At 33.8% G+C, this 12,398-nt stretch overlaps 1 protein-coding gene across 3 annotated transcripts in view; it reads right to left on the bottom strand.

The window, feature by feature from the left end:
• Positions 1 to 12,398, bottom strand: part of LOC116339906 (protein couch potato) — a 172,157-nt gene that overhangs the window by 116,220 nt on the left and 43,539 nt on the right. For all 3 annotated transcript variants that reach the window (XM_031766003.1, XM_031766002.1, XM_031766004.1), the window contains exons 2-5: positions 8,645 to 8,813; positions 8,255 to 8,509; positions 7,718 to 7,799; positions 7,502 to 7,608 (exon numbers count right to left, since the gene is read on the bottom strand). In XM_031766003.1, the coding sequence (XP_031621863.1) occupies positions 7,502 to 7,594 (93 nt within the window). In that variant the 5' untranslated portion in view covers positions 7,595 to 7,608; positions 7,718 to 7,799; positions 8,255 to 8,509; positions 8,645 to 8,813. The remainder of the gene's footprint in view (positions 1 to 7,501; positions 7,609 to 7,717; positions 7,800 to 8,254; positions 8,510 to 8,644; positions 8,814 to 12,398) is intronic.

Below are 12,398 nucleotides of genomic sequence, written 5' to 3'. Positions count from 1 at the left end.
GTAATTCATTCGCTTTCGTCGAACAAAAAGAAAACCACATGAATGCCATTTAAAAATTGTTCGTAAAAGAATCCTTTGAAATGTCTTTTGAAGATTTGAATCAAATTATTTGATTGAACGACTCTATTTGTGTATACAACCACATTAACTACCAATTTTCCACTTAAATAGTTTTCATTTCAGGTTAAAATTGAATAATAATCGAAGCCACAAAAATCCAAATTTCAACCATTATCCAGAAAGTACACTTTTAAATTGCCAATCTATGCTAAGAATGGAATTTTGTAGTTTACTTAATCGAGTTGTTTATAAGCTTAATTAATTTTTCACTTATCATCAATTGATAAAATTGCTACTTTTTTGTTACATTCAACTTCAATCAATTTATCGGAAAAAGTTTGTTTTCATCGAATGAGCAGTGTTTTCGAACAGGTGAAATATTCACTATTATTTCTTTAAGTTGGATATTGGTTTGTTGAAAAAGGAACTGTGTACGACGGAAAATTCGAAATAATAAGCCAGAGGATTATTTATAAATGAACTAAACGTTTACCGTGTAGATTATAGAGAATTTTAAATAAGCTTTCACAAAATGTTATTTGATAACATACATTTTAATCTGTGCCGATAAAAAGTTGATATAATCAATACAAGTTCAATTCATAATTTTGACATACAAAACTAATAAGGTAATTTTATGTTTTACTGCCTTCAATGCCGAAAGGAAAAACAACATCTTAACTTTTGAATAAATTGGATATTGGATCGAAAAACTATATCAAAGTTGAGTTTTCCATTTTATTTTGCATAATAAATTCCATTGTTCCACTCGTTTGCTCAAATCTCATCATCCATATTTTGTGGTGTAACATCTTTCAATCCATTTTATTTGAGTATCTTATCTGTGGCGTGTGCATCGATTGAGTAAAAACTATTTTGTTGAATTGAATGCCAGTAAGAAAGTTCTGCATTGGAAAATGGAAAACGAAGTAAATGGAGGTAAAGAGAACAAGATGGGAATGATTCAGAAACATTGCTTGGTAATGGTAAAAAATTGCATAATTTTCTTGATGAAGTTGTCACAGTCAATGTGCAATAGCATAGCATGGCTGTTGAAAAGTTGTATATGTTGGATTGAGTTTCAACTGAAAATCATGAAATCGTTCTGCTCTCTCTGTGTGTATCTTTATCTCTGTGAAATATCTTGCTTTTAAGTTTGTTTGTTCATCTTGTCATAAAACAATTTTCCAGAATATTTTTGCGCATTTCTTTGTGGTTGATCATTTTGAATATGAAATGTTTTCTTTTCAAACATATTCTTCCATGTTTTACTTTATTAATACTACAAGTGCATAAACCGATTTTAACTTTTTATGATTTGACGTGTACGACGTGAGTTTTCGGTTTAGGATTCGATACGTTTTTGTTTCGGATTTGTTCTTTGTTCCAATTGCAAAATCGGCATCAAGGGAAAAACAAAACATTCAAATAGTAATATCGGTTGGTTGGATAAATACAAGAAAATCAACATGAAAAAAAGATGAAAGAACGAAACAGAAGGGAAAAAAGCAACTTTGCACTGTGTGGAGTTGTTGATTTTCGAAAGAGTTTTCTTTTCTGCTATGCATCGAGTTTTGTTGCGTTTAAGTAAAGAAATGCATAGTCAACGCACATACAAACTAGTTCTATCCACAAAAAAAGCATGATTCTTGATTGCTGATTCCTCTATGTGAATGCGCCCAACAGTGCGAAGTGAATTTATTTTGAATTGCGTTCCATACAGTTTGCCACGTTTCCATTTAGCATAGCGGCACAGCAAACCGTATACGCTTTCTGTGTGCCAATGCAGCACGATTTTTTTTGTTGTTGCTCGTCTGTACAATATGTTTTGCCGATTTTCCACAGTTCTTCATCAACAATTTGCCGAGTATTTATGTTCGGTGCACAAAGATAATTATAATTCAACGCACAAACAATCAACGAGCGCAATGCATTTCAACGCTCCCATTTGATATATATGAGTGAGTCGTTCGTCGATTGTGCTGCTACATCTTCTACAAATTAATTATGGAAATTTCATATTTTCTTTGGCGCACACTGCAATGTGCGCAATCAATTGAAATCATTTCGTTTCATTTTCTTGCAATTACTTTTACGAAAACTCACAAGTAATTGACGCAAAAACAACAAGAGAATAAAAAAAACACGATTTAACTCGCGCGATCGTATAATTATTGAAACAATCAATGTTGAACGAATGATAACTGACAATGAGATTTATAGATGCGCAATTACACTAGTGGATGTACGTTTTAAGTTTAAGCTTTTGCTGTTGGTAACGATTTTAATAAATTCGGTTTTTGAAAAAAAAATGTTTTCAATTGTTTTTTTTTAATGTAGCCATATTTCAAAGTTAATTTTCTACCAAGCGCAACCTTTCGTTGTTAAAAATCTGCAAACGATGGTGATGCATTTTTCCATGCTCAACAGTATTCGAAATTCGATTCAACTTAATACAAAAAAGCAACATTTTACAAAAAAAATATTTCATATTTCAAGTTATAACACACTCAAAGTATAAATTACTTGTGCTTTATTTCATTATCCATTGCGGTTTTTGGTTCGGCCAGTTTTGTTCGCGCTTTTTTTTTATTTAAACTGAAACATACAACACGAATACATGGACGAAAAAATCATAGAGCGGCACTGGTTATGTTTATATATGTGTTATTTGGAACATTTTGTTTGATTTAAGGAAAAGCACATATATGATCTATTGTGAGCAGTAGATGAATGTTCTCGCATTGCAAATATCTCTGGCATGCCATGGCAAATGCAAAACCTGAAATTCAGTTGGTCGGTGTTTTGTTGCTCACTGTAAATCTGTATTATTGGCCAACAAATGTCAGAAGAGAGAGAGAGAGAGAGGGAGAGAGAGAGAAATGGCAGTGAATGAAAAACAAACAAATTCACTGTGTGATACTGTTTTGCAAAAAAGGGGGTTGTGCTTTCGGTATATATTATGTGTGTTTTTTCTCGGCCAGTTTTGTTTGTATTCAGAAATGTTTATGGATTTTATGCTCTGCGCCTCGAATGTGTTTTATTTCTGTTCCTCTCTGGCATGTATTCCGTGAAATCTGTAATAATAGCTGGAAGCGATTCCGCAGTACAAAATCATACAAAACAAAACAAATTATGAAATGAACTAACAATTTGTGTAACTTTTTTCACTGTGTGTTGGCACCGACGGGGTGGCACAGAAGAGAAAAGGAACTCCAAATGAATCAATGTTTGCATACATGCTTGCCAAATAAAATTCGAAAATTCTTTTCATTTGTTCGATTCTGTTTATTGACTTCTACGAGTGAAATGAGTGTAAATTTTTCCGTTTTTAAAATCGTTGAGTTCACCTCATATTGCAATTTCGCATTCGAATCGGGATTCCATGTTTCAGTAAATGTGAATTGGCAGGCTCAAAAGCATCAGCGAAATATAAACAGCAAATTTAGTTTGAGGCTATGAAATCAGTGTATTTGTAGTACATAATTTGGCTTGGTCATTGCATTTGCTACACTGAATTTGAAATTTGGTGCTCGTTTTTTGTAGAAAGCGGATATACACATCAAGAACTAGGCCAATTTCGAAATTGACACATGCGGTAGGCCTCCATCATTGTTATAAAAAGCACATATTGTTTGATATTTAAGCTGCTGTGAACAGAACACGGTTACATACTTTTTTTTTTCTTTTCGTTAACTAGTTGTTATTAATATAATTTGGTCGATTTGCACGGGCATTTAATTTAGGAAATGCTTTTGTGTTTGATCCAATGCCAGTTTATTTGATGCAAGTATTCTGCATCAAACGAAAAACAAGCGGTTTAATTGGTCGTGACAAAGTGCGCGAGAAAATATTTTTTGCACGCGTGCTGGTGTAATTGTGCGGCGCCAATTTTTCAACGGATCGTCAAAAATAGCTACTACTTTGACAGTTGATTATTACTCTTCTTCTGTGTTTTATTACATGGGGATTTATTTTTTTTTTATTGAAATAATAGTTTGAATGTGTTTTGATTGTGCTTGAATTTCTCTTTAATAGCTGTACAATAAAAACGAAATCGGTTTATGCGCCCATGAATTGGTGCACATCAAAACATATGGTGAAATAAAAAAAACATGAAATAGTTTTGCGCATGACTTTCATTTTTCGATTGGCTATGTGTACTAACCGCTTTTTGATGAAAATCTGCGACAGTTGATTCTGGTTCCAGGTTAACATGTACAGGTACATACGCAAATTTCAATGCATAAATCCAAATTAACGAATTCACTTTGATTTCTTTATGCATGGCATACAATAGTGTCCTGCGTGTGTCTGAACCACAGATTATTGGCTGATTGTTAATGACAGCACACATAAAAGGACATTTCATTTATATTTGTTATGCACCCGCATTTTATTTCAATCTCAGTGTGCGTGTATTTGTATTCGAGTTTCATTTGGCAATTTTCTGGTGGATTCACCGACGACTATTTTTCCTATTATCATAAAATCGATGCAGAAAAAAAGTGATGTCGAGAATGATTGCCGAGTGAAATGAATGTATTCACTTTATTTTATTGAAATTGTTTACGCCGATACCATGTAACGACAACAAATGAAGCCAATCGGAAAATCTATGCATGTGGTATGACAGGTGAATACAATAGGAAAAAAATTCCTTGCAATCGACATGAAAAACGGCAAATCTGTGTGTGTTTTTTTCTCCTGTCGCGAGATAGTAAATTTATGTACAGAATTGCAGACGATAGACATAGATGCATTCGTCCGTTGACAACTCAAAATCGATAAAAGCCCATATATTACAGCTTAACCGAGCATCAATGGCTTTATAAGTTCATCACTCTCAAACTGACATCGCGACAATGACGACACGACAGTTCGAAAAAACGAACGGCTTTCATTGGAATTGCAGTGCATCGAATATGATTCAAAGAGTGAAAGAAACAGAGAGGGATCACATTGTGTTGCTTTGTTTCGATGTACTTGAGCATTCGATACAGCCAATGTGATGAAAACTCAATGAGTTTTAAAAAGTGGGTTTTTTATGCTCGTGCACAGAGTTTTGTCAAGTGAATTTGCGTCACATTCAACTGGAATCGATGGAGAGAGAGAGAGAGAAAAAAAGGTTAAAGGACAATTTCATTCTCTTATTCCTTCTTTTCCCTTGGCTTCTAGCCACAGTCAAACACAAAACGTATTTTTCTACTTATTATATCGTTCTAAATTTTGTCTTTGACTGCATTTTAACTTTAATTGCAATTAAATTTTTATGAACTGATGACGCAATGACGTGCTTTATAATTGAGTACTTTACTGTCTGTTGAAGCATGCACGTAGTCGACCCGAGGATAGATTCCATTTCAATAGCAACATATAGGATAAAATTGAGATACCGGTTCGTTCATTTTTTGTATGTCTCTCTTTCTGTGTTATCATTGTTATCTCGCATTCAAATACTTTAAATGGAAGCTTAATAGGCAAATATTCATTCATTTATTCAGTGGGCGATGCATTGTATGCGCCACTGAGACAAAATAAACACACTTGATCCTCCATTGTTTCGTATGTATATACATTGATATTGCAAAAGGTTATTTATATCAGCCGCCAGCATCATTTGCGTTCCTCGCATTGTTGTCACTGCATCATTTGTCAATGGCATCAGTATGTGTGCAATGTGCGCAATCTATTGAACGGATGATTGCATTCGTTTAGGCGATTTGTTGTGTTTGGCAAACTCTCTCTCTATCTCTTTCGATTCACATAAATAAGACACATACGCACGGTATCTACGCATATGTACAAACACTCGCAACGCAATCTCATCACAACTCAACCAACCATATTTTACGAAACATGCCTGTCGAACGGAATGCCCGGAAACTTCCTCTTTCATTCCTTTTGTCTCCGTTTTGTTCTTTTTCATATTCGGACGAACCCTCATTAGTCATGAAACACACCACAATATCATATCACAAGTTTTGCACTTCTATTTATTCTTCTCTTGTGTTTTTTTGCACTGTGTGTTTTGTTTTCATTCAAAATGCACTTGTTTTTGTCTGTTTTTGTGTTTAAAAAACAAAAGACGGAACAAAGAATTACATCTTTCTGGATGTAAAATGTAAGAAAGAATGGTTATATTTCTTGAAGAAGATGGACAAACTTCTACAATATTCACGAGACTGCTTACTCTCTTTTTTGCCATTATAATTTTTTTTTTACTCAATTCGAAATTGTCGTAGCATCTTTGAATATCTACAGTACAGAGACAATCCCTTATGTTTGGCAAATACAGTATTCAAAGTACAATGCATTTTCTGTAATCACGTCACAAGCGTACACAAAATGATAGAAAATTCAACAACATCTCTAGAAATATGTTTGAACTTAATTAGAATTTTATTTGAATTAGAAGAAATGCAACACAAATACCAAAAATCTCTATCTCTTTTCTCTGTTCGCCGCAATAAAAGAGCTCGCTCTTATGCGTCTTAATTGCTTTTAGCAAGTAAAATTTTCTCCGTTATTTCATGCTCTAATTTAAGTGTAAATTCGTTTGATACTTCTGTAGAAAAAGTACTACAATTAAACTTTTAGTGAATGAGAGAGCGAGAGCGAGAGAGAATGAGAGTAAAGTTAGACAAAAGAAAAGAAATTGAAATTTTTTGTTGTTGGTGTGATACGGATTTAATGGCAGTTGTTTGCCATACAAGTTCCGTTTCTTATTGGCTTGTCGGAAAGTTGAATCACTGTAAATCTGATATCGAAAATCCGGCCAAAGAAAACATTTTGTCGTAGAATTTTCATTCTTTGTTCCCCTTCATTCGTTCTCGCTCGCTCTTACTCATGCCATTGTCTCACTCCCACTCATACACACACACACTTTTATTAAAGTTTATCTGATGATAAAGTGATACAATTGGTGCAGCTGATACCGCGCGTTACAAAACAAAACAAATAGAAAACTTTTAATTAATAAAAACAAACAAATGTGCGAGAGAGAAGTGAATTGAAATCCGTTTGCACACGTTCAAAAGATTTCTTCTATTTTTTTTTCCTTCATTGTTTCAATGGGGCGGGCGGGCGCGCTTCAATTCCTTTTTGAGCACATATTGTTCATAGTCGCATTGAGTGTGTGCTTTTGTAGTTGCCCACAGCACACCGAATCAAATGATGAGAAAAAAAGAGATGATAAATTGATGTGAAAACTACAAAAGTTGTGTTATTTTTTTTTTGTCTATTCACTTCTATTCGTGTTTCTTTTTATCAGAGATAATTTGATACTTAACAGACGATTTTTCTGTCTTGATGACACTCATTTGCAGCACATTCGTATTGTGCTTATGAAATGATTTCTATTTTGTCTTTTGCACTCGGTGTTTTCTTCATGAAAGATTAAATTCTTGCGTTCCGAATTGAAAACATAATTTGTACATACCTCTTCTTCGTTCGTAGCTGTATTGACTGAATCCATGCTTTGTGATAATGCCAATGATGTCATCGGTACAATTTGACCCATAGAATTGTCCATGGTGTTCGTTGATACTGGAAGAATAAAAGTGAAACGGATTTTTAAGTTGCGTCCGATTCAGTTTATGATACGACATTGGAAGCTGTGGCGCTCATTGAATATTGTGAATGGATTAACACTAACCAGTTGTTGTTGATGTAGACACTTGTGTACTTAGATTCGGTTGTGATGTTATCAATGAATTTGGATCGTTCTGTTGTTGTTGCTATTGTGAAACGAAATGAATAAAATTCATTCAAAAAGTTTGCCATTTTAAACATTTTGCTTTGAAATACAATTTTTTTTTCTGAGCAAAGTTTCTACAATTGTGGAAAATAGAATGCAACAATGACGGGCAAAAATACAAACTTGGAAAATAGATTGAAATAAACAATTCATTTCGCATCTATGCGCGCAAGAATGAAAGTAAAATGTCGTTAAAAAAAAAATTTGACTTTAAGTCCGAAAAAAATGCATTCAAAAACTCATTTCTCCGGAGGCCAATCAAAATTTACTTTGTAATGTGCATGTCCTGTTTTTTTTCTCATGTTTCTTTTTTTCTCTCTTGTTTGCATTTTCTGGCATTTTTATACGATTTGTAATTGTGTTTGTATGATATTGCTCTCTCTGTCATGGTCGCTCATTTCTAATTACGTGGCATTTTTGCCCATTTCCAATTACCTGTTGTGGTTGACTATTAACGTTTTTTGCGGCAGCGATAACTGCAAGTGCAGCAGATGGATTCCCAGCGATTGGATTAGCGGCCAATAAGGCTTGATGATGTGATTGCACTTGTTGTTGTTTATTTAAATGATGTTGCAATTGTTGATGTTGTAAATGTGCAGCAGCTACTGCAGCCGGTAAATGCGAAACGTGATGGTTAATTGTTGCCGTTTCTGAAGCTATTGAATAAGCTGCCAACAAGGCTTGATGATGCTATATTACACAATTGAAGAGAACGAACAAAAAATAAATTCATCCATTTTACGATCGAGCGTGTTACATTTTTCTTCTTCATAATATTTTTCTTTACAACAACAACGAAAAAAAATCATCGTTTTAAAGGCATACCTGTTGTGTCTGATAGGGTGCAGTGGCAGCGCACAGTCGTTTTGGTGACAAAACCTGCGGGGCACTAGCTGACGTGATAGGCAGCGTCGGCCTTCGTTTTATTGCAGTCGACGAAATGGTGCTGGATTTTATGATAGCAGCGATGAATCAAACACCATATGTGTCGATTCTGAAAAATTAAAATAGAACGAAAAACTCATTAATTACACACATCATTTCCGGGAGTGATTTTTTTTTCATTTCATAATAATAATGTTGCTTTTGTATTTTTAACATATGTATATTTGCATTGTTCTGATTCTCTCCGCAGTCAATTTCCCATCATTTTTCATTTCCAAAAATAAAAACAAGTTTCCACCGTTTTTCAGATAGAATTTTATTTATTAATTACACAAATGTATGGATAGATCTATCATATGATGAACGTTTTAATTGAAACTCAGCGATGTATACAGTAGCAAAGTTTATAAAAACCTATCAATTTCCATACCTAAAGGGAGTTGAAAAATGTCTTATAGCAAAGAATTTAGTTATAATAACAAAGCAAATAGCGGGTAAATGGCCAGAAATGAAGACGTACACAGAAGTGACGAGGCAAGTGAAAATACAGTTGAAAATCTAATTTAGCTCGCTCGCTCTCAAGAGAGACTCAACGAAGAAATTAAGGAAAATCCAATTTAAATGTGAGTTTTATTGGACGCAATTGGAACGGGTAATGTTGTTGTCACACGCGCAAGGTAAATTTAAACTGAAAGTTTTTACATTGTTTGATATTTTAATTTATCATCAAAAGAATTAAAAAAAACTTTTTAAAAGAGAAGTTAAAACAAACTCCTGCATATCATTGGTCTCATTAAATTTCCATGGAACATATCTACATGCCAAAGTCACTCTTCGAAACCCCCCCTCTCTCTCTCTCTCTCTCTCTCTCTCTCTCTCTCTAGTTCTCGGGTAAGAACAAAAGTGTACCTTTTTTGTGGGGCAAATCTCAGCTATCTTTTTCCGCTAAGGTAAAAATGAATCCAATAAAAGCGTACAACGAGAGATGAAAATACAGCACGAAATTAACAGCATGGAAAATCCTTTTTACCTGACGTTAATTTGCAAACTTTCCAAATGAGCCGAATCAAGTTTTTCAGCAAAAAAAAACTAGCAGTGTTCTTCTGTTTTGTATTTCGTAGACCGAATGCGAGTGAAGGTTTTGCATCAATCAGTCAAAGTTGATTTAAAACTTTCATGAATTGAAAATTATGGTTTTATACGCTGCGCCAAACAAATAATAATACTGATGCAATCGATAACAACGATGTATGTACGTATATTTGCATAAATATTTCGAGGCTGCACGATTTAATTGCATCTGGGAAAAAATCGTGTGTGAAAATGAATTTTAAATTCAAAATACGTGCAATATTTCGGTTTTTTTTATTTTAATGATGAAACAAACAAACAGATGAACTGCATATGATAACATATTCACGTATACAGTTTTTGTATGCAAATGAAGACAGACACCAGCCATCATTCCAACCGGTTGAACCGAAGCTGTCGTTAGACACCGCATCAAATTAAACGCCAAAATAATGAAAATTTCACAGTTGTATTTGTACTGCGTGTTGGAATTGCATAAATTTCAAACATAAATGCATTTCATGAAATTAAATATTAAACATTTGTCGATGCTTTGAAAATATTCCATTTTCATTTGAAAATTCAATTCGATTCGAAATACACGTTCCACTTTAAATTCAATTCAAATATTATTTTTGGTTAATCATTGAAACAAACATTTAACAATTCCTATTTTCCAAATTTGAATATGTGGTTTGTTTTAAAGATGTTTTACTTTCAAAAACGATTTTCATTTTCTAAGTTTATGCATCGATTGCGTTATTGTAAATGAATAAATTAATACTTCGGAATTGGATTTAATTGAAACATGAGATATATTTCATTTTTTGTCATTAAAAGTTTGTCACAAATGAATTTTCAAAAGTGGAAAAGAAAGAAAACAACGAAAAAATTGCATAAAATTGAGAAACGCGCTATTGAAACGAAAGCAATTTATGCGCAGAGATGAAACATCACAGATTCTATATACGATGCACAAAAATGTGCTCACAATTCAACGTTCGCCAGCAAACACACGCGCTGTTTTGTTTGAACATTAATTAATCTATATTGTGTGGCAGGTCTGTGCGCTTTCATTTCCATTTGGAATAATAATGAATTTACACAGAGAAAGAATGAAAATCGTTGTCGATTGAATGGCGGTGGTCGCATTTGTGACACTCTTTGTTTACGATTGCAAACAGTTTGAGGGGCAAAAATAACAAAAACAACAACAACAAGCAATGTTCTGTTCATGTGTATCTAACGCGTACAACACTGTATGGATAAATTGGATTGATGATGGTTGCAATTTATGCAGAGAAATGCAAAAAAAAACACAACGAATGAACACTTTCAAGCGATTTCGATTGCAATGAAATGATTTTTCCACAATCCACACACACACTCACAGTTGGAAAACCAACGGCGCACATAATCAAAATACGAAAAAAAACGATGCCACTGCTGCCGCCATCGTCGTCATATAAAACGTTTTACTAAACCAAATTCAAATACGGGTGAAAATGTGTTTTAACTAGAGATGAATGCTTTTACGCTGAACTCTCTCACACACACTCTCTGTTTAAATCGCACAAAATCAGCCTAAGCAATGATGATGTAACATTTTCAAGCACTGTATTTAACAAATGATTGTATGGAATCAAGGGCCGATTGAACAATATGGAATGCATGAGTTTGCAACGATGCAGTTTTGTGCAAATCAAATCACATATACGGTTCAATGTATTTGCATTGAAATCGCATTTTTGCACACAATTCAGATGAAACAGCAGTTGTTTGATGATTATTGTCTACCGCAATCACAAACCGAACATGTCGCCAACAAAATTCAGTTGCTTAAAAAATGCCGTACATCAGCACAAATGGTAAAGTTTTGCATTTTATTTGAATGATTTGAAGTACAAATTATGGAATTCATGTTCAAAGGAAAATGCCTAAAATTTAACTCACTATAATGTGTATCGTAAAGAACATTTCGTGAATATGTAATTAATATTTCGGAATATTTCATAAGCTCTCACTCTCTAAAAAACGTTTATTATTATTATTTTTTTGTTCCACGCGAATAATATGCGAGACAAAGCTGTACGTTCTTCATAAGCGTTGCAACTTGCAAAAGCTTACATTGAATACGTTCAGTTTATCAAATAGAGTTCATCGGTGATATTGCACGTTTGACATTTATTTGCGCAGATTCATGAACAAAATATGGCTCGGATATATTGCAACATTTCCAATTAGCAGCATATAGAAACTTACTGATATGCTATGCATTTTTATTCATAGCATATATACCCAGTGCTTTGTACTTGGCCCTATTGAAATTCAAAGCGAACTCTCATTATTGCGATTTCCGTTGTCGTTTTTACACATATACACAGTGAATATGATGTAACACAAATTCATAATATGCAGTTGTTATTCACGTTTTTGCACTGCAGTACAATGAATGTCAATGTGAGATGCATGGTGCAATAATCATCGTTGTCGTTGCCATGAGTCCGATATAATAAATGAAAAGCGAATATTCGCTCCACATGACAAAAACAAGAACAACAACAATAACAATCGATTCGCGACCGACAAAAGTGTATTTGTGAAAAAAAGGGTTCAACTTTGT

Source organism: Contarinia nasturtii, unplaced genomic scaffold, assembly GCF_009176525.2.
Source record: "Contarinia nasturtii isolate CC-2019 unplaced genomic scaffold, AAFC_CNas_1.1 Cnas_scaffold_533, whole genome shotgun sequence".
Lineage (NCBI taxonomy): Eukaryota > Metazoa > Arthropoda > Insecta > Diptera > Cecidomyiidae > Contarinia > Contarinia nasturtii.
The sequence above is the reverse complement of the archived record's forward strand: the minus strand, read 5'-3'. Positions and strand labels throughout refer to the sequence as shown.